A 23,689-nucleotide genomic window follows, 5' to 3' on the forward strand; every position below is an offset into this window, starting at 1 on the left:
ATACTTTAACACAAAAACTTAAAAGTGACAAAGGGGCGGTGCCGCGGCTCACTAGGCTAATCCTCCGCCTTGCGGCGCTGGCACACCGGGTCCTAGTCCCGGTTGGGGCACCAGATTCTGTCCCGGTTGCCCCTTTTCCAGGCCAGCTCTCTGCTGTGGCCCGGGAAGGCAGTGGAGGATGGCCCAAGTGCTTGGGCCCTGCACCCCATGGGAGACCAGGAGAAGCACCTGGCTCCTGCCTTTGGATAGGCGCGGTGCGCCAGCCTGCAGCGCACCGGCCACGGTGGCCATTGGAGGGTGAACCAACGGCAAAGGAAGACCTTTTTCTCTGTCTCTTTCTCTCACTGTCCACTCTGCCGGTCAAAAAAAAACAAAAAAAAGTGACAAAAGGCATTATGTAATGATTAAGGAATTAATTCAACAAGAAGATATGACTACAGTAAATGCGTAAGCACCCCAATGCAAGGGCACTTGGCTATTTAAAACAAATGTTGGGGCCGGTGCTGTGGTTTAGCGGGTAAAGCCTCCTGCAATGCCGGCATCCCATGTGGACGCTTGTTCAAGTCCTGGCTGCTCCACATCTGATCCAGCTCTCTGCTAAAGCCTGGGAAAGCAGTAGAAGATGTCCCAAGTGCTTGGGCCCCTTCACCCACATGGGAAACTCAGAGGAAGCTCCCGGCTCCTGGCTTCAGATCGGCATAGCTCTGGCTTTTGTAGCCAATTGGGGAGTGAACCAGCAGATGGAAGACTTCTCTCTCTCTCTGCCTCTCCTTTTCTCTGTGTAACTCTTTCAAATAAGTAAAAAAACTTAAAAAAAAAAAAAGTTAACAGATCTGTAGACAGAGGCCCCAATACAACAATAATGGGAGACTTCAACATCTCAGTTTCATCAATGGACAGATGAACTAGACAAAAAAGAAAACCAAAAAACAAAAAAGCAAAGAAACAACAGAGATAATCTAAACTACTGATGAAATGGAATAATTGATATCTAGTGGAACACTGCATCCCATAGCTGCTGAATACATGTATTTTTAATCAATGCATGGAATTTTCTCTAGGATATACCATATGCTAGGCCATAAAACAAGTCTCAACAAATTAAAAAAAAAAATTGAAATGATACCATGTATCCTTTTGAACCACAATGGAATGAAGCTGGAAATTAACAACTTGAACTCTAACTACAGACCAATATCCCTAATGAACATACACTCAAAAATCCTCAACAAAATACTGCTAATCAAATCCAACATCAAAAACATCATCCACCTAATCAAGGGATTTATTCCTGATATACAGGGATGGTTCAATATATGGAAATCAATAAATGTGATATATCACAAAAACATATTGAAGGATAAAAAATGTATGATTGGGGCCGGTGCTGTGGCGTAGTAGATAAAGCCACTGACTGCCAGTCCTGGCATCCCATATGGGTGCTGATTCAAGTCCTGGCTGCTCCTCTTCTGATCCAGCTCTCTACTGTGGCCTGAGAAAGCAATGGAGGATGGCCCAAGCACTTGGGGCCCTGCAACCACATGGGAGACCTGGAAGAAGCTCCAGGCTCCAGGCTCCAGGCTTCAGATAAGCCCAGCTCTGGCTATTGTGGCCATTTGGGGAGTGAAACAGTGGACAGAATACTTCTCTCTCTCTGCCTCTGCCTCTCGGTAACTCTGCCTTTCAAATAAATAAATACATCTTTAAAAAAAAGTGTGATTATCTCAACAGATGCAAATATAACATTTGATAAAATACAGAATCTTTTCATAATAAAAACCTTAAGCAAACTGGGTACAGAAGGAACATAACGCAATCAAAGCAATATATGACAAACCCACAGCCAGCATCACATTGAACAGGAAAAAGCTGGAAGTATTTCCATTAAGATCTGGAACCAGACAAGGATGCCCTCTCTCACCATTGCTATTCAATATTGTTCTGGAAGTTCTAGCCAGAGTTATTGGACAAGAAAAAGAACAAAAGGGACACAATTGAGAAAGGAGGCATTCAAACTATTCCTATTTGCAGATGATATAACCCTATACATGGGAGATCCAAAGATTCCACTAAGAGATTACTGGAACCCTAAGAGAATCTGGCAAAAGCTGCAGGATATAAAATTAACACACAAAAATCAATAGTTTTTGTATACACAGACAATGCCATGGCTGAGAAAGACCAGTCTCATTCACAATAGCTACAAAAAAATTAAATACCTGGAGATAAATTTAACCAAGCATGCGAAAAATCTACAATAAAAAATTACAAAACATTAAGGAAAGAAATATAAAAACCAGAAAAATCTTCCAAGTTCATAGACTGAAGAATTAATATCAGCAAAATGATATACTACCCAAAATAATTTACAGATTCAATACAATCCCAATTATAATACTAAAGACGTTCTCTTCAGATCTAGAAAAAAAATGACCCTAAAATTCATATGGAATCACGAGAGACCCTTAATAGCTAAAGCAATCCTAAACAATAAAAATAAAGCTGGAGACATCACAATATCAGATTTCAAAACATACTACAGGGCAGTTATATTAAAAGTAGTCTGGTATCAGCACAAGAATAGACATGTAGATCAGTGGAACAGATTAGAGACTCCAGCAATTAATTCACACATCTTCAACCAAGTAATCTTTGACAAATGAGCTAAAATCACTCCCTGGAGAAGGACAGTCTCTTCAACAAATGGTGCCAGGAAAATTGGATCTGTGCATGCAGATTTATGGAACAAGATGCCAACCTTACACCTGATATAAAAATTGACTCAGGGATCTAACCTAATACCTGAAATCATCAAACTATTTGAGTAAAAAATAAAAATTACTCGAATATAAAGTAAAGGTATTTTACTGCAAGAAATTGGCATTGGCAACAATCGGATAAGACCACAGCAGCACAGATATTAAAGGCAAAAGCAGACAAATGGACATGAAGCTCAGAAGTTTCTGCACAGCAAAGGAAACAGGCAACAAAATAAAGAGGCAACCGACAGAAAGAGAGAAAATATTTGCAAACTATACATCTCTTAAAGGAGTAATATCCAGAATATATAAGGAGTTCCAGAAGCTCAACAATAAAACAATCCAGCTAAGAAATGGGCTAAGGATATAAACAGGCATTTTTCAAAGGATGAAATACAAATGGCCAATTGACATGTAAAAAGATGCTCAGGGCCGGCACTGCGGCTCACTAGGCTAATCCTCCGCCTTGCAGCGCTGGCACACCGGGTTCTAGTCCCGATCGGGGCGCCAGATTCTGTCCCGGTTGCTCCTCTTCCAGGCCAGCTCTCTGCTGTGGCCAGGGAAGGCAGTGGAGGATGGCCCAAGTGCTTGGGCCCTGCACCCCATGGGAGACCAGGAGAAGTACCTGGCTCCTGCCTTTGGATAGGCGCAGTGCACTGGCCGCAGCGCACCAGCCGCGGTGGCCATTGGAGGGTGAACCAACGGCAAAGGAAGACCTTTCTCTCTATCTCTCTCTCTCATTGTCTACTCTGCCTGTCAAAAAAAAAAAAAAAAAAATGCTCAGGATCACTAGCTATCAGGGAAGTCCGAATAAAAACCACAATGAGGTTTTACCTCACCCTACTTAGAATGGCTATCATCCAAAAATCAAAAACTAACAAATGCTGGCAAGGATGTGGGGAAAAAGTTACCCTAAAACACTGTTGGTGGGAATGTAATCTAGTACATACAATATGGAAGATAGTCTGGAGATTCTTCAGAAATCTGAAAATAGATCTACCATATGATCCAACCATTCTGCTCCTCAGAATTTACCCAAGGAAACAAAATCAGCATATGAAAGAGGTATCTGTACCTCCATATTACAGCAGCTCAACTCAAAAGCTATGATAGGGAATCAACCCAGATGTCCATCAACTGATGACCGGATAAAGAAATAATTGTATGTATATGTATATGTAAATACAAACGTACACACACACACACACACACACACACATAAGTGATGGAATACTACTCAGCCATAAAAAAGAACGGAATCCTTTCTTTTACAACAAAATGGATGCATTTGGAGACCATTTTGCTTAGTGAAACAAGCCAGTCCAAAAAGACAAATATATATTTTCCTTGATTTGTGGTAACTGATATACAGATACCAAAAATAAAATGTGTATGAGCAAAATTGACATTCTGAGATTTGATTATTGTTTATAGGCCTTGTTTATACTCCTGAGGTACAGTGGTTTTTCTACTTACTTGTTTAATTTCTTTATTTAGTGGAGGGCTAAGCCTGTGATTATAAAGTAAACTGAAAGTATGTCATTGCAAAAATTAAAAGAAAAATAAGAAAGGAATGAGGAGGGAAGGTAGGAGTGAGGGAAGAAAGGAGGGTGGGGTGGGAAGTATCATTATGTTCTTAAAACTGTAGATATGGAATACATGAAATTTGTTTCTTTTACATAAATTTTTAAAAATAAAGAAATACTTCACTAACTAAAAAATAAAAATACAAATTGTTAGACTCTGCCCCCAGAGAGATTGGGTCAACAGCATTAAATCTTGAATTTGAATTCTCAGTCAATGTTACTTTGGGGAAAGATCTGTGGGCAGTGTATGAGCAACATTTTGATAAATGGTGACATAGAGTTCGTTTTACAGGCACGAATTCCTTTTTGTGTGCACCTAAGATTTTATTACTATTATTTCTTAAGTTTCTTGACTTCAATGTCAAAGCACTGAGCAGAGCAGGCCTATAAAAAGAACCACTTTAACAATACATACACAGTCTGGCACCTTATCAGCTTTGGTTGCTGGGAATATGGCATCACACCCCATTCTTCGCAATCACAATCAGCACACATTGTTTTCAGCAACATAGCCTTTTTATAAACTGAAGTTTAACTCGCCACAAATAGTCCTTTTTCAGACCACCTCACCATGTGAGGTGTGCTTTAAAATAACTAAAGGGTGTAAGACTCCTACCTCGGTCCCAGAGGCTGGCTCTTAGTGCTCTGTCCAGCTGCTCCTCTTCACTCAGTCCTGCCGTGTACACATCATAGTTCCTTGGTGCTTGTTCATAGGAACCTGGCCTGCTGTATGGATAATGGTCCTGATATCCCGAGTAGCCTGGAAGCAGAATGAACAGCTTATAGAACACAGCTACAGACTGCTCTTTTGTTTCACACTTTTGCTTTGTGTAAGCAAAAACATGCATATAATTCATGTCATTGAGTATAATAATAGTCCTCAAAATAAGAAAAGATGAACTAGGGAGAATATCTCCATGAGGGTGGGCAATGATAGTCTCATTACTATTCTATCCTCAGGGGCCCAGGAGGGGACTGACACGAACAAATTCTGATGGGCTAATGAGAAAAGGAAATATTAATTTAGGTGGTTAGAGGTCTTGGAAAAGGGCTGACAGGAGTTACGGACATACAGAGTGAATTCTTTCAGCTTGGAGCTATTCAATACTCAGAATTTTTTTGATGAAGTCTTAACCTGAGCCAAGAAAATACTGAAGACACCAGTCAATAAACCCTTACTTTCGTGTGGCCCCCAAACAATGAGAAGCAGACCAATGTTTAACACATACAATATAAAATTTCTGTGTGAGGAATTATACTTCAGAGAATAATAACAAGGTCGAGGTGCACTAGCCAATGTCTGTCTCTGTGATCATAATTCTGCATCAGACATTGTAGTCTCTATGAACAAAACTTCAATTTTTAAAAAAGATTTATTTATTTATTTGAAAGTCAGAGTGCTACAGAGTAAGAGAGAAACACAGAAAGAGGTATCTTCTATCGCTGGTTCACTCACCAAATGGCCTTAACAACCAGGGCTAGACCAAGTCCAACACAGAGTCCAGGAACCCCATAGGTCTCTTTCTTGGGTGGCAGGGGCCAAGTACCTGGGCCATCCTCAGATGCTTTCCCAAGCACATTAGCAGGGAGCTGGATCAGAAGTAGAACTGACAGAACTTGAACTGGCACTCCCATATGGGATGCAAATGTTGTAGGTATTTTGAGATAAACTGCTATGCCACAATTTCAGCCTGGTGAATGGCACTTTCCAAAAATCAGAGTACCTGGATTCTATACCCAGCTTCACTCCTGACTCTGGCTTCCTGCTGATGCAGATCCTGGGAGGCAGTGGTGTAACTCGGTTCCTGCCACCCACACGGAGATTTGGATTGAGTTCCTAGCACCCTGCTTCAGACCGACCAGCCCCAGGCTGTTGTGGGTGTTTGAGGAATGTTTCTTTCTCTCTCTTTCTCTCCCTCTTGCTCCCTCCCTCCCCTTTTTCCTCTCATAATAAATAAATAACTAAATATTTAAAAATCTGCTAGATAAAAGAAATAACCTAATCATTAAATAATGCTTTATGTGTCAAACTCAGATATTGCAATAATGACGATCGGTAAGACAGAAAAATTCACTTTTGCAAGATAATTCCATCAAACTTTCCTGTCAGTTTAATTGCCAACAATAACAGAAGTCATTTGGAAAATAATTTTTTCCTATAGAAGATGATAAATCTTATTCTGGAGTAATGAGAGAGAAGTTACAGTCTGTTTCTTTTTTTCTCTTCTCAATATCATAATCTATGAAGATGATATTTCAAATGTTTAATATGTTTTTTGCTGTTGATGAAAATTCCTAACCTTTACTATGTTGTGTTATGCATTTCCATATCAACCAACATAGTACCTGACTGAGTTATGGTTTTAATAAGAAAATAGAAAAAAAAAAGCACAATCAAATACAGAACAGGAACACTACACAGCAGCACTAGTTGAGATTTCATATTCACAATTTTTGTATTGGTCATGGATAAAATACTTCCTTAATATAAGATTAAAAGGGAAACATCTTATTTCTCATAAAAATTGCCAGCACTCTAGTCTTCATTTTTGCAGAAGCACTGAAATGACAATAAAACGCACTAGTTTCAGCTGATAAGCTAATATAATTATGTGTTTATTTAAATTATTTGTCTATTGATGATGTTTTTGTAACAGCGTTGTTGAGATACAATTGACTGCTATGGTTGGAGCGTGTCCTCACAATTCATATGTTAGAAACATAATCCCCAAAGTCTTACACTGATATTATTTGGAGGTAGGGCCTTGTGGAAGTAATAAGGATTATACAAGGTCATTAAGGTTGGGCCGCACGATGGCATTAGATGGCATTTATAAGAAGAGGAACAATGATGCTCACTACATTAGCTGTGATGCAACAAGAAGGCCCTCATCAGAGCCAACAAGATGCCAGCACCATGCTCTTGGACTTCTCAGTCCCAAAAGCCATGAGCTAAATAAACCCTTATTCTTTATGAATTAAGTATTTTGTTACAATAATAGAAAACAGACTAAAACATTGGAAAACCATAGAATTAATTCACCATCTAAAAATGTATGACTCAATGGTTTTTGGTATAGTCACACAGTTGTACTAATATCACCACAATCAAGTTTTAACACTTTCCTCATCCCAGAAATGAAATATGTACCCTTTAGTTAATATCTTTCTATTTCCCATTCTTCTCATCTCTAAAAAACCACTACACCTACTTTCTTTTTCAAAAAAAAAAAGATTTATCTATTTATTTATTTGAAAGTCAGAGCTACACAGAGATAGAAAGAGAGGCAGAGAGGCAGAGAGGCAGAGAGAGAGGGAGGGAGGGAGGGAGGGAGGGAGAGGGAGAGGGAGGGGGAGAGGGAGAGAGAGGTCCTCCATCTGCTGGTTCACTCCCCAATTGGCCACAATGGCTGGAGTGCTCCAATCCGAAGCCAGGAGCTTCCTTTAGGTCCCCAACTCGGGCACAGGGGCCCAAGGACCTGGGTGATCTTCCACTGCTTTCCCAGGCCATAGCAAAGAGCTGGATTGGAAGTGGAGCAGCTGGGTCTCGAACCGGCACTGCAGGTGGCGACTTCACCTGGTACGCCACAGCGCTGGCCCCATACCTCTACTTTCTATTTCTATAAATGTGCCCATTCTGGATAATTCATGCAAATAGAATAAAATAATATACATTTATATCTGGTTCATTTCACTTAGCATGTTTTCAAGACTCCTCAATGTGTCATGAATCTTTCTATGGTCAAATAATATTCCACTGTTTACACAGCCCACATTTTACCTATACATTAGTTAGTGGACTTTTGGATTATTTGTATCTTTTGATTATGATAAACAATGCTGTCACAAACATTTGTGAGCCAGTTTTTTTTTGTGGACATATGCTTTTATTTCTCTTGAGTATAAAACTACAAGTGGAACTTCTGGATCAAAAGGCAATTTTGTTGAACTGTTTGAGGAAGTGCCAGAATGTTTTCCAAAGTGATTGTACCATTTTACATTCCCACAAGCAGCATACAAGCATTCTAATTTCTCTGTGTCTTCACAAACACTTGCTGCTATCTGTGTTTTTAATTACAGTCATTCTAGTGAGTTTGAAGAATATCTTTTCATGGTTTTGATAGCTAATGATATTGAACATCTTTTTAAATATCTACTGGCTGGCCACTAACATAGCTTCTTTGGAAAAGTGTCCACTCGAGTATATTGCCCATTTCAAATTTGATTATTATGATACTCTTCTAATTTGGTTCTATTTTGCTGAGTGTTCTGGAAAATAGAAAATTTAAGTAACCTTAAATAAGTGTTAAGGATTCTGAAGGCTAATTGCGAAAAGTCTTGTTCCTAATGCAGTAAAAATCAGTGAGGACTTACTATGTCCAATAACCCAGCTTCCATATTCTTCCCATTTTTCTTGTCAGAATATTAGCAATTTGATATTTGGAACATGAGAAGGAGGTAAGTAAATTTTCCAAATCCTTGCAAAGATTTAGGATCGAATGGGAAACTGAATAACAATCTTTAATATGCACGTTCCTTCTCTAATTGGTTTCTACTCAATAGAATCATCAGAAAAATTCAGCTCCTACTCCTGGATTGGGAAACTCCACCAGTAAGTTTCTTACCCTGAGAGTAAAGAAGACTGTGGCAGTGTTAAGAATATTGCCTTCTATTCTCCTCTCCAAGAAATGACCTTTCATGTGAGGGTGAATGGTCAAAAACAAAATTTATATATCCACTTCACAAAGAACAAAAGAAAAGGGCAACCATTCCAAAACACTAATGGAATATTTATGGTTAAGTCACTGAATACCATGGGATGCTTCAGCAATCTCTGACTACAGAGACCGCCCAATTCCCTGAGAGGCCCAATTATTTCACTGCAACACAGATAGCATCTTGGGTAATTTCCCACATGGCTCATTATCACTTTCGTACCCCTGTGGAAAGTCATTCTGTTAAGGAAGCAGCATTCCCACCTATCCAGCATCCAAAATTCAAAACACAAAATAATTCAAATTGTCTGCATGCTCATCCACACAGACACTACCTGCATCTATAGTTTTAACTGCCAAGGATATTTGCAGTGACTTGGAACAACACTTTCTTGATACAGAAAGACATTTTTCTTCATGTTATTTCTACTTAAAAACAACTTGGCAGTGCTTTAATGAAATAAAGCCGAAAACTCTAAACATCTGAATATTATAAAATCTAATTTGGTACTTGTCAGACGAAACATGGGGACAGAGAAGCAGGAAGTTTTGGGGCCTTAAGTCAAAAAGACTGGTGTGGTTAAAGGTTCCATATCATCAATCATAAATCATCAACAAGCCCAAAGATCTCATCAATATCTATAGGAATGAAAACAGGCCTCCTAGGATGAAAAATTTTCTACAGCTGTTCCACTGGCTCAATCAGAGGCTTTTAAATCTTCTTAACAAACATTCCTTGAAAAACCTAACAATCAAACACTTAAGGCAAATAAGCTTAAATTATATACTGTGATGAATATTAGTTTAATGTACTTTTTTCTGCTATATAGGTTGGCTTTGTAGTAAAAGAAGTTCTGGTTATCATTATTCTATTAACCACTCCATCTGTTCCTCATACACATACCAGGATTTGATGGCAAAGGAGATCAAGAAACACCAGCAAGATTAGAAAAATTGGTAACAGCTTTTTAAACATTCATGAGGCTCTTTGACCTATAAAGACTTTCCAGCTAGGGACAGCCATATTAAGAATAAATCATTACTTGTAAGAGATACATATGCTTCCATAAAAGTTCCCTAGATGACCGTTAGCATGGCCACCTGGCCTCATGCAGCTCTGCCTTTGAAGAAATCCAATCACTTCAGAGGAAGGAATATAAATGTGGTAATCTTACAGAGGATAAGAAAGAAAGGTAAAAGGGACTTTTATTTCTGTCTTTTATCCTCTGGCCTGTGTGCTGTGTGAGGAGCACGTTTCCCTTATTCTTCTTTCTCTTTTTAAATAAATGGAGGGGGGTAGGAGAGAAGACACTAAATGGAATTACCTATTTTGTAAGGTTAAATTGGCAAAGCACCCATCTCATGTCTCTGTATAGCATAAAATGCAAGGGCTAGGAATCATCCTGTTCTAGTTCTAGCACTAACCACCTCTGAGACTTTAGCCAAATGACTTCACTTTTCTCTGCCTCAATTTCCCTGATGACATGCAAGGTTGGGGACTGGCTAATCTGTGATGGTTTATGCCGTGTCTGTGCATGGGTATCTTCTTTCTATTCTCTTTGCCCAGAAGAACACTGCTGTCTGTTCTGGAGATTTTAAAAACTCAATCAAAAAAGAAATCCTTTTTTTGTCCAGCAACTTGAAGCTGTTAGATACCATATCCCTTGCCTCACAGAGAAAAAGAAAGTCAACAGGAAGAGAGAAACCAGATGGGTGATAGAATCATCACAGCCTTCCTGCCCAACTCAGCTTCTCCTAGTCACAAGGGCAGAACACTTTGTTACAATGAAGTTGCTGTGAACCTGCCCTTACGACCAGTGACCAAAAGTGCTCTTCCAAATGACTGTGCTTATCAGCTTTGTCTATAACTACTCATCACACCCTGTCTCTTCAGGAGGGTCCAGAGGTAGAAGCAGGTAAGCTGGCACTGTCCAACAATTAAGCCTCTGCACTGAGACCAAGTTTCAGGGAGTGCATGCATCCAAATCAGAAGTAAGATCCTCAGAAGTGCAGCCTCTTCTGGGAGCAGCAATAGCATTCCTTTCTGAGGTCCCCGAGCCTAGGAAACCCCAAGCTCCTAAGCTTCGGTTCCTCATCCCCTTGGAATCACCAGGGAGGCTTTTAAAAAAATTCAAAGTCTCTGCCTCTACCCCCATTCTGATATCAATGGTCTGCGGTGAATTCAAGGCATGGATATGCTAGAGCAGCAGCTCAGGTGATTCCTTATCCAGCCAGTGTTGAGAATCATGATTCAAGACGTCAGAACTACGTAGAAAATGTAGCTTGAAGGTAATCCATCAGTGGCTCTCCAGCACATTTTGACAATTCCAAATACTATGTCCTCTCCCCCGCCCCGCCCCCGGAAAACCCTTTGCTCCCATTGCTTTCCATAATGTCTACTCATCCATCAAGACCAGCACTCCACTTCCTCTGTAGGACCTCCTGTTTCCCACTGTGTTCATGCTGCTAGATTGGATTCCTGCCTGCCAGGAAGGAGCAACAGGGACAGCACCAGCCCTCCTGCCAAAATTAAGTAGAAGGCAGGGGAAAACATATGAAACAATGATGTTCTGACACTGTATAATAGGTAGTTCAGACTTTGATCCTTGAGACAGGAAATAAAGGAAAGGCTCCTGGAGGCAGTTTCTAGGTTGCAGCGCAGGAAGCAGGGACACAGCAGGGCACAGCAGGCTCCCTGACTTGAGAAGTCTCAGAAGACAGCTTGGGGGGTGGAGACTGAGAGAAGGAGACAGAGGAAAAACTCAATAAATAGTAGCATTATTAGCTGTCATCCCATTGTTTGATACCATCCAACATCATGCATCCCCATTTAACTCCCACAGCATAATTAGTCCTATTTGTTTCTGCTGTTTGGTCTTTCAAACGTATGATAGAGCCTACACTCCTGCTCCCAGATTATAAAGCAGAGACAGGAACAGTGGCTCTTCTTCCCTCTCACAGTGGCTGCTCTGGCACTCAGAAGAAGAATACTCATAAAATAGTACTGTGTAGACTAATCTATGGCTAAGAACCCTGGCAGGGAAAATACAGTAAAAAGTAATACATATTTTTTAAAATAATAATTCCTCTACTTATATTTTTTAAGTCAGGATCAATAAGCTACTACTTGTAGTCCAAACTCAACTCAGAGCCTATTTTGTGAGTGAGGTTTTATTGGAACATAGCAATGCCCACTTGTTTAACATACTACAAGGACAGGCTGAATTGTTGCAACAGAAACCATAGGGCCAACAAAACCCTGAGAACCTAAAACATTAATTATTTGCTCCTCTAAAGAAGAGAATGCTGACCCACAATTTAAGCTAAATAAGTGTCTTAGTCCATCTGGGCTGCTATAGTAAAGAACCACAGACTGGGGGGCTCAAACAACAAACAGTAACTTCACACGGTGCTGGAGGATGGAAGTCCAAGAACAGGGAGCTGGCACGGCCAGTTCTGGTGACAGCCCTCTGGCTGTCATATGTCTGGCTGTCACATGTTTTCCCCTGCCTGCAGATTCTGACGCTCACTGTGTCCTCACATGGCCAACAGGGTTGCTGTTATAAAGGCCTCTACCCTCAAGACGTAATTTCTTCCCAAAGGCTCCATCCCTAAGGCCATCATCTTGGGGTTTAGAATTTCAATTTCAATATATGAACTTAGGTGGCAGAGTTGGGTGCATTCAGTTGCATAGCCTATGGCTTTTTTTTTTTTTTTTTTTTTTTTTTTTTGACAAGCAGAGTGGACAGTGAGAGAGAGAGACAGAGAGAAAGGTCTTCTTTTTCCGTTGGTTCACCCTCCAATGGTCGCTCCAGCCTGTGTGCTGCGGCCGGCACACCACGCTGATCCGAAGCCAGGAGCCAGGTGCTTCTCCTGGTCTCCCATGGGGTGCAGGGCCCAAGCACTTGGGCCATCCTCCACTGCACTCCCTGGCCACAGCAGAGAGCTGGACTGAAAGAGGAGCAACCGGGACAGAATCCAGCGCCCCGACCAGGACTAGAACCTGGGGTGCCAGTGCCGCAGGCAGAGGATTAGCCTATTGAGCCACAGCACCAGCCTAGCCTATGGCTTAATACCCATCTGCTCATGCTGGCCCAGGATACTACCGTGTAGGTAACCCAGACTGGAATGTAAAGGACTTAATTTCAAAAGATTAAATGCTTTTAACAGAAAGTCCTTTCTACCTATGTACACAGATGTGTAAAAAACACAGTCTCCCTTTAAGTCACATGGTAACTGTTAGAGGAATGCTTACCCAAACATCTTGGAGTAAGCATGCATCTTCCTGAATATGCAGGTGGGGTGGTCTATGGAGAACTGTATACCTGAAATCAACTCCTAGCACCCCTCCAGCAGCACAGTCATGAGCTGAGAATCAAGGGACCTGGGTCTCATGTGAATCTTACTGTGCCTGAGAGACCTCACACCAATCACACAACTGTTGATGTCAGCACTACTTGCTACCATGGCCATCCTTACTAATCCACCCAAATATCTTCCATAGGTGACTGCTCCATCTGGCTTCCGGGCATGAGGTAGGCATAATTACAAACCTGTACGCTTCTCTACTGCAACTTAAAGCAGTATTATCTTTAGTCAGCTCTACAGTAACAAATTCTAATTTTTTAAAAAATTACAATTTATTAAATGAAATAAAGTACTTACCTGAACTATTAAAGTAGTACTGCTGTCCTGAGTAATCAATATTGGAAGAAAACATGCCTAAAGATGAAGGAAACAAACATTTCAATGGCAGTCATTGGGCTCCACAGATTTTCCAATGATATGGATGATCTTTGTTAAAAAATTCTAAACAATTGTTTGAAAGCCAAATCTATAGGGAAAAGTATGTGTGTGGGGGCCAATGAAAGCGTAATCCAAATTCACTGAAGGCACTTAAGTGTTCCTGTTGACTTAAGATGGATTGGGCTTCAATATCTTTGTACAATACTGTTATTCTGACTATAAAGAGAACCCTCTCCCAACAAGTGCATTAGGAGAGCCATGCCCCTTCCCCTTCTAATAAGGGACTATATAATTTCTTGTCCCTATAGAAGGCAGTTGAACAGTCAACTCAACACTGCAGAATGACAAGAGAGAGGAAGGGTATGGAGGACCCTGACCCTGACCCTTCTTCCCCAGGAGGCAGCAGACAAAGTCTCCACGTGCTCAGGACATTTTCCATGGGGCTCCTGTGTCACTGCAATTCTCAGCTCACTCTGCATCCTTTGTCTGTCTGCACCAGGAGAAAAGGCAGAGTTTGCAGGCTGCTGGCAAAGCACACTGAATGTTTCCTTCAGTCTTTCATATTTTCTGTTGTATTACTGAGAGTGATTGTAAAAATGTCTCCAAAGAAAACAGGTAACGGTTCAAAAAGGAAAACTAAGAGTTTAAGTTTTATAACTGTGGAAAAAGGCCTCTTTAGAAATTAAACAAAGCACCTGCCTAAATTTCATAACATATCTGCAGAAATATTTACTAACCACTTAATCTGGAGACACACAACAAAGCATTAAACTCCTAAGAGTCATTTTCCCCCTTTATCAGTACTCCCCACTAGATTTGTATAATTAAATTGCATGTAAAATACAATAAAACTAGACATTTTCCATAAGTGAAACTCCTGCTGCCTGCTCTAAGCACACACACTAGAAACAGAGTAATAGACAAGCACAGATACAACACACAGCCTGTAAAAATCAGCCAAAAGGCAACACAGCCTGCTAATAAAGGTGCCTGTGTGGTGTGGAAAGCTTTCTAATATCATGAATATTATATGGTTTGCAAAAATACTAGTCATTGGCACAAACTGTGAAAACAAATTATTTATGGTTCAAGAAAAGGTAAAATAGTCTCAGAAGACTTCCGATGAATAAAAGATGAAATACTGAAACTTGCATGGTCTATAAAACACATGTTTGCAAAACAATTTTCTTACAAGTCAAAACCAGTATAGCATTTTAAATTAAGAGGTGTAAAAAAGTGCTTTTATTTCAAAATAAAATATTTTCACCAGGCATCAATATGAAGGGCAAAACAAAGAAGAAAAAAAAACAAAAAACAAAAAACAAAAACAAAAACAGCAGCCAAGCTTCAAGTTGTAACAGGCTGGTTTGCCCAGGCATGAATATCTGTCTCAACCTTCAAGGACGCAGCGGTCATTCTGAAGTCTTTCAAATACTGTTTTTGAGCTTCCTTCCAGGTTTGGTTTCCTTTTTTAACTCTGTCTTGCACATATATTAATTCAAGGAATATTGTGGAAGGGTGTATTACTTTAGAACTGCTTTAGTTCTCTGCAGTTTTGAGGAAAGTGTGGTTTTCTGTGCGTAGAATTAAAACTAACAGTAAACAACATATAATGATATTTGTTGCCCCAAAAAAGCTCAGGTTTAAGATTTGGATTTGCACCATCTCTTTTGGAGTACTGTGAGGAACTGTACCAGCCACCTCATCTATTGGTTTAAATAGTCAGCATCTTAGGGAATTCCTATGCTGAAACACAGAAAGATGTGGGATTGGTTTGTTTACAATAAAATTAAGATGTGCTTCCAACTGGTTGTCATGCCAATGACATTCTGTAATGTACCTGCACATGTTTCCATCATCTTCTTCAGAGGCCCTTGAGTATACATCAGTCCAACAAGAATCCCGGCCAGGTGCCCAGAAAAGGAAGACCTGGGAAAGAAGGAGACCCCTTCTGAGTGTTTGTTCTCATTAGCCCACAGTGAAGGCTTTGTTCCACACCACATCTTTTATGCTGAGTAGCATTTAACTCAATCCAAAGGACAACATTTTCCTACTTTACAGGGGGGAAAAAGGTACAATGAATAATAACACCACCGTATGTTTGATTCAATGCCCCTGCTGCACAAAGAGAAGCCGTTTGGCTCCATCAGAGCAGGGAAGCACTGGTCAACACAAGCCATTAAACTACTTCCATTTTCTCTCTGTGCTTCTCATTATAAAATATCAACGAAAGTTTCCTTCATTCAGAATTAAATCCGAACTTCCGCAGCCATTCTGGTGTCCTTGCCGCATGATGCCTATCGGAGTTCAGAGCAGAGCACGTGGCTGCATTTTGTACACTGCTAACAGGCAAAGCAAGAACAAGTGAGACTCAGCAAAAGCAAAGTGACCTTTCAGTCACTCGGCAAAAGCAAACAAAAAATTAAGCTTCAAACTTGAACTGTTACGGTATCAAACTGGTTCCACTCTTCTTAAACCAGTATCTAAGATGTGTGATTGCTTATAAGATTTAAACGCACACTTTTACCAAAGTGGCCAAACTTCTAGGGGCCTGGGTACTTCCAGCTTGGCTGTGGGCTGGGATGCTCCTGTGGAGTTCACTGGCTGGATGACCTCAAAGCCTGAGAGGAAGAAATACCTACAAAATGTATTCTTCTCTAAGCACCTCACCTCAACGTCCAGCTGCCTCCACCATCTACACACACACACACACACACACACACATTCACGTATGTCCATCGACACCTTAAATTACCCTCTTCTGGGATCTCGCTCCTTTCTACCTGCTGTGTCTCATCTCTTTGCATTCCCACCACCACAGCTATGCTTCCAGTGCTCCCTGGTGTGTGCCAAGACTTTTCTGAAAAGCAAAGCATTATGCACAAAGCTAGCCCCCAGATGAATCTATTTTGAATGAGTAAAGAATGAATTAAAGGAAATAATACAGCTGGTGTCCTTGCTGCCAGTGCATCCTACACACTGTCATCAGCTTTGCTCCTAACACAGGGGACAGATCCTGTCATTGCCATTCTCTGAAATCCACTGGCTCTGCTTACAGAATACACTAGTGTGCATTCAAGATCTGCTAACACTTGGCCTTGCCCATCTCTTTCCTCCACTCTCATCATCTACTACACCATCCCCACACATCCCAATCACTCACAGATTACCACAAGGCTAAGTTGAACCACACCTGTCATAAAAATGATGCTCCAGTTGAAAAGTTGGTCTTTCCTTCTCCTGCCTTCCTTTAGGGCTGCTGCTTCAACCTTATTGTAGCATGTACCCAGCCATCTGGGGAACTACCAGTGCTTCTGTGTTTGTCTGTTTGTCACTTGCATGTGCACACACATATCCTGAGGGCATGATAGTGTCTTTTCTGTGATTTATTCAAAAGTAAAAGCTCAAAAACTATAACTAGTACTGAAACAGTATTTTACACTTTATGTTCTGTGTGGGTGCAAACTGTTGAAATCTTTACTTAATATATACTAAATCGATCTTCTGTATATAAAGATAATTGAAAATGAATCTTGATGTGAATGGAATGGGAGAGAGAGCAGGAGATGGGAGGGGTGCGGGTGGGAGGGAAGTTATGCGGGGGGGAAAGCATTGTAATCCATAAACTGTACTTTGGAAATTTATATTTACTAAATAAAAGTTTAAAAAAAAGAAATACAGTATATAGACCAAGAAATGTATATAAGTGGACAGATAAATCTTGCAACAGTGCCTGTTAATTTTGTTCAAACTCTATAAAGGCATTCATTTGTTAAATCATAAGAAGGGCGTATGATCTCATTCAATCAAAACTGAGTATCTCTCAATATTATAAAAAAGGGGGGAGAAGTTTCTATAGATGAAAACGGATATACTGCTTATTTTTTTTTAATATTGACTTAATTTATTTTGAAAGGCAGAGTTACAGAGAGAGTAAGGGAGGCTGAACATAGCCACAACAGCCAGGGCTGGGCAGAGCCAGGAGCTTCTTCTGGGTCTCCTACATGGGTTGCTTTCCCAGGTGCATTAGCAGGGAGCTGGATCAGAAGTGAAGCAGCTGGGACTTGAACCAGCGCCCATGTGGGCTGTTGGTACTGCAGGCTGTGGCTTAACCTGCTACAGCGCCAGCCCCAGTATACTGCTTATTTTAAGAGGCTTGTTAACTTTCTATTGGTAACCACTCTATAAATCAGCTACCTTCACCCTCCATGGCACACCTACATCCTGAGAGAAGAAACAGACCTGCAGAGGTTGGGAGAACTGGACAGGGAAGGTAGTCCCCAGTCCCAGGATGGGGGTACTTTATACCTGACCCAGGGGTGCTACAGAGGCAGAAGGAAGTCCAGGCTTTGGGGGAAGAAGGCGCATCTGAGTGTTCTCATCAGTGGCAGAAATCCACCTTCAAATATATCAGAGTGTCTTATTGTGACCATAACTACACAGGCTCAACAGAAGTTTGGAAGTTTTGGAATCAGAGTAAGCCTGGGGCTTCACTAAGTTCTTAGCTGATACCCCAAGCCTGATATGAAAATAATTCATCACGAACATGAGAATTTTAGTCATGAGTACTAAGGCAAAGTATTTACACACTCAACTGGAAAAATGTCTTGGTCCTCAAACCATAGCACAGAGGCAGCCACTAGCTCAGATTGCTTTTTTTTATTAGCACCCTGCCCAAACTGCTATGCCATTGCTTCTGTAATGGTATAGCCTACTTCTGGGTGCAGCTTCTTCCTTTGTAAAATCAAGTCTAACTCTTAGTAATTCTTTCACTTAATGTTTGATGATAAAAAATTCTCATAATCTTTCTGTGTCTTAAAACATGGTCATTTCAGCATGAGTTCTGATGATAGGAATAGGATCTTCTGCACTGTCAATCGGATGGTCATTCCTCTGTAGGCAATCTAATCTTTCTTCTCTGCTTTTAAGATTTTCTCTTTATTTTGGATACACTTTCATTTTACCACAGTCATTTATATCATAGATGTATTTAGTCTGCTTGAGATTCACTGTGCTTTTCAATATGAAGTTAAATGTGTTTCCACAATCCTGAAAAATCTTTAGCCATTATTTTCTGTCCTAAGGACCTCAAGATATGCAGCTCTTGGGTATTTCCTGACACAGGGTGGGACCTCAATATATGTTTAAAGAGTATAAAAACTAAAAGATGAAAAATATAAAATCAAGTAAATGTTGCTACCCATTATTTATTAGAGATAGTTATGGTGGAAAGGCAACTTAGGAGCAAAATTAAGGTTAATCTATTATTGTAGATTTCAGTTACACAAACTAAATGCAGATATTATTAGCCCCATCAGATGGTGTTCTTTCCTAGCAAGCCAGCATAAACTGATCCTCACCCTGTAAGAAGCTACTTAAAGGTTGGACTAAGTGGTTATGCAAAATGCTTCCACCCTGCAGTGCTAATTTTAAATACTTATTTATTTATTTGAAAGCCAGAGCTACAGAAAGAAGGAAAGACACAGTAAGGAATTTCCCATCTGCTGGATCAATCCCCAAATGGCTGCAAAGTCCAGGGCTGGGTCAGGCAGAATCTAAGAGCCAGGAGCTTCATTCGGGTCTCCCATGCAGATGGCAGGGGCTCAAACACTTGGGCCACCCTCCACTGCTTTCTCAGGCCATTAGCAGGGAGCCAGATCAGAAATGGAATGGCTGTGACACGGACCAAACCCAGTACCACTGTTAAAGAATGAAAAACTGGAGCTATGATTGAAAGTTATGACAAGCTATACAGTTCCTCCTCAGTTAAATGGCAACTTCTTTCCACAGTTGAAGAGGTCACCCTCTCACATAGTGCTTAGAAAGAAGAAAGTACATTTCTCTAAGACAAGGATCTCCCTCTGCATGCAGAGAAAATGACCTCATGGCATAATATGATGAAGACAAGTGTTAGACAAGATAAGGGAACAGGTAAGAACAGCTAGCAGTGGCCTACTGTACTTTCCTTAATTCTCTCCTATAACAGCTGGAGACTTAACCCATCAGGAGCTCTGGAGTTTGGGGATCTTAATAAATGGTTCCATATTAGCAGTACATCAACAAGATACTATAGAACTTTCCAAGTCTTAAACATTAAGGCCACTACAAAAGATCTTTACAGTATTGCTTCCTCCAGAAATAAACCATTCTTAAACTACTTGTTTTCTGTCTCTTACGCCTTTTTCACTTATTACACTACATTAGCATGTCTCTTGGCAATTTGTAAGGGACTCCCACTCTCACCCACTTTGGCCTCAGAGATAAAAGCTAGACACCCTCCAATATTATTTCCCCTAAAGAACCAAACTGTCAATGTATCCTCTACTATTCATGTTGGATTATTAAACAAGGTACAAACACTAAACATGGAAACATGGAGCTAAGTAAGATAATTCCCTGAGCTGGTTTGAGAAGGTAGTTTTCATTTATTCACTCAAATGTCTTTTGAGTGACTACTACATAAACAACATAAACATGATATCTGTCTCCTGGAACTTATAATCTAGTGGGGGATACAGGCATTGTGTGCACAAACACACACACTACAGATTATGTTAAGCATAAGAAAGTGAGTCTTGGGGCCAGTACTGTAGCTTAGCAGGTAAAGCAACTGCAGTGCCAGCATCCCATATGGGCACCAATTCAAGTCCCAACTGTTCCACTTCTGATCTAGTTCTTTGCTATGGCCTGGGAAAGCAGTAGAAGATGGCCCAAATCCTTGGGCCCCTGCACCCGCGTGGGAGACCTGGAAGAAGCTCCTCACTCCAGGCTCCAGATTGGCACAGTTCTGGCCATTGAGGTCATCTGGGGAGTGAACCAGCAGTTGGAAGACCTCTCTTTCCCTCTCTGCCTCTGCCTCTCTGTAACTCTGCCTTTCAAATAGATAAATCTAGAAAGAAAGGAAGGAAGGAAAGGAGGGAGGGAGGGAGGGGAAGAGGGAGGGAGGGAGAAAAAAGAAAGTGAGTCTACTTTCCCAAGAGTGGTCTGGAATGGCTCCTTAAAGAAATGTCACTTAGAACGACACTGTAGATACACAGAGGCACATATGACACAGTTTGAGGGAAGAATGTAGCTGGCTAGGGCAGTGTACACAGGGTACTTCATGAGGTGAATCTGGAAAGACAGGCAAAAGTTAGATCACACAGGCCTTAGCGCATGATTAGGAATGTGGGAGGCATAAAGTATGCCTTTGCTTGCAACTATGTATGGAATCTGCAAGAAAGTGAGAATGACAAATGTAGGCAGTTACAGATGGGTTTCCCTGTAAGACACACATCTCATGCACAGTTCCACTGGTGATGTGATTTTATGTGAGAGTAAGTGACTCCTGATTCCAAATAAAGCAAAGTTCAATTCTCCCTCAATTTACATTTACAATTCACTTTACACTTTTCCTGGAAAATCACTGTATATTAAGCCAATGCAAAAAAAAAAAAAAACCTTTAGTGTTTACATGAAAAGCACAATTAGGTTTCAAATTTAGATTCATGTTTTTTATGAATATCCTTTCAACAGATGGGGGCTGGGGTGTGCATTTGCAGGACTATGTTGTTGTAGGGGCTGTCCTGCAAGCTGCAAGGCAGCTAAGACTTTTGGCTCCTATATACCAAATGCCAGTAGTGCCTCCACTAATCATTATCATAACTAAAAACAACCCTGCAAATTTCCAAAATCCCCCCTGAGGAAAAAGCCACCCGTCCCAGTGGAAAACCACTGGCTTAGCACACAGACTATGCTTATTAAATGTTTCTTGAATTGATGACCTTTAATCATGGGGCCTCAAAAATACTTCTTTTCAAAGTACTTCTCATGTGACTACACTATGCACAAATTCCAAGGATTCCAAGTAAATCTACAACATATTGAACTGATATGCAAGAAAACGTCCCACCACAACTGAAATGCACATGAGGAGCTAGAATATTTGAAAGAGATCATGATCACTTCCACATTGTACTGTGGTAGAATAAACGCAAGTTGGCACGTGAAAAACACTCTGCCATCTGCTATTACTATAGACAAAAACCTTTCTGGATACCACATGAATGATTATTTGCATATCACCTCCAGAAAGTAAACATAAAACGAAAGAGAAGTTGGATTGTTTATAGTCTGATTTTCACATGTGCTACTGTTATGAAGCAATAGACATTCTTGAGAGCTTAGCTTTTTGGAGGTGTTTTCAGAAACAGTGCCTTAACTGGAAATTCTGAAGTCCTTATGGGAGTTGTGCTAAGTTTCCAGGAAAAGACCTACTTGGTTGATCTCCATCAATGATAGTTTATCACAGGGATACACAAAGGAAAGGGGATGGCAGGAAACAGTCTCAACTGTAGAACTATGCGAATGACTCCTACAGTTTTTGTACACACTGTACCATGGACAAATGGGCTGTCCTTCCCAGGTTCTAGTCTCGCTCTGCTGTGTTTCCCAATGCTGGTTGCACATCAGAATCCTTTAATTAGGTTTTAAAAGTTGCTGCTTTTTAGGCCCATCTCCAAGAGATTCTGTAAAACTGCTGTGATGTAGGACTCCGGCACTCTAGTGTTCATTTGTTTGTTTGTCTGTTTTCTTTTCTTTTTTTTTTTTTTTTGGTTTTGTTGGTTTTTTTTTGTTTTTAATCCCCTGTTATCTTTAAATCCCCTGATGTGAGCAGCCTGAGGCACTTGGTATTAACTCAGAATTCAAATTCTAAAGGCTAGATTGTGGCTGCCATATTAGGACAATATGAGAAACATTTTAAGAGTAGGCAAGAATATTCACCTTGCAAATTACCCCACAGAAGTGACATCTGTTTCCCTTGGTAAACTGGTCTCACTTAATACAGGAATGTGGCATGGGAGGGAGTACAGCTTTGCAAATGAATGCATGAAACATAGAATTTATTCAAAAAGATTTATAAGTTCTATTGATTCTTAAAAAAAAAAAAAACAACCTTCTATCTCAAATCACTATACCCACAGGTACAAAAAATATATATACATATGGCCAAGGGTAATGGCAGTAAACGGTTAAGACAATCTCTGAATCCCGAGATCCAACACAGAGATTGGGGCAAAACCAGATTATAAAGTTAGCCTATAACTTCAGAAAATGTAAATTCTGCTTATGGTTAAATCTGGTATGAATCAAAATTCTGATTGTAAAAATAGAAATGCCCCTCTACTACATGACTCAGACCCAAATGTGCCATCAACATCACACACTATTTCTGTAGCAGCTTCACTGCTATGTAAGGCATAGTTAAATAATAGTACAGCCAAAAAGTTCTGGAAACTGCCCATTAGAGCTGTATACAATATGTTTATGCAATACAACTTGCTAGGTTGAACATCTGTGGACAAAAGGGAACCTAGACAAGCCATATGACCCACATAAACTCATCTCAGAGCAGGATCACAAAGAAACATCGTCCCACTTCACTTGGAGACTCAGCAGTGGGTAGAGAGTCTCTCATCTTCCTCCTGGCAAATGGAGCAAGGCATGTAACCCACACTTGTTGAACAATCACAAACACCTTGTATACCTAATGCTGAGAATCGAGTGATGACAATCCAGTAAAGCAGCGGCCAATGGCAAGTCCAGCCAGTTTGTACAGGTTTTTCAAGACCAGTTCTCCAGTACTTTGAACCATTCTAGCAGCTACCCGATTTCCTTATAATAAGTCATTTTGTGATTAATTTTACCTCAGTTGGCTTCTATGGTTTTCAACCAAAAATATTAACAGGATACAGATACATATACAGATGCCAAGTAGATAGTGGTTCCACTTTCTCTAGGACTGTTAGCCTTAGGAGAATGTAAGACAAAAGCTGTTTTGTCCACTCTGTTACCACATGGACAGACCTTTACTGAGAAGGAAGCTGCCGCCGCCCTGGTGATC

At 40.5% G+C, this 23,689-nt stretch overlaps 1 protein-coding gene across 21 annotated transcripts in view; it reads right to left on the reverse strand.

The window, feature by feature from the left end:
* The window catches only part of RHBDD1 (rhomboid domain containing 1), a 230,045-nt gene that overhangs the window by 145,063 nt on the left and 61,293 nt on the right, over nt 1-23,689 (reverse strand). For all 21 annotated transcript variants that reach the window (XR_011387078.1, XR_011387077.1, XR_011387073.1 and 18 more), the window contains 3 exons: nt 15,647-15,735; nt 13,726-13,782; nt 4,962-5,105 (listed from right to left, as the gene is read on the reverse strand). Coding sequence is in view for 15 of the 21 variants with exons in the window: in XM_070070119.1 (XP_069926220.1) it covers nt 4,962-5,105; nt 13,726-13,782; nt 15,647-15,735 (290 nt within the window). In the remaining 6 variants the exon portion in view is untranslated. The remainder of the gene's footprint in view (nt 1-4,961; nt 5,106-13,725; nt 13,783-15,646; nt 15,736-23,689) is intronic.

This window comes from Oryctolagus cuniculus, chromosome 3 (assembly GCF_964237555.1).
Source record: "Oryctolagus cuniculus chromosome 3, mOryCun1.1, whole genome shotgun sequence".
Classification (NCBI taxonomy): Eukaryota; Metazoa; Chordata; class Mammalia; order Lagomorpha; family Leporidae; genus Oryctolagus; species Oryctolagus cuniculus.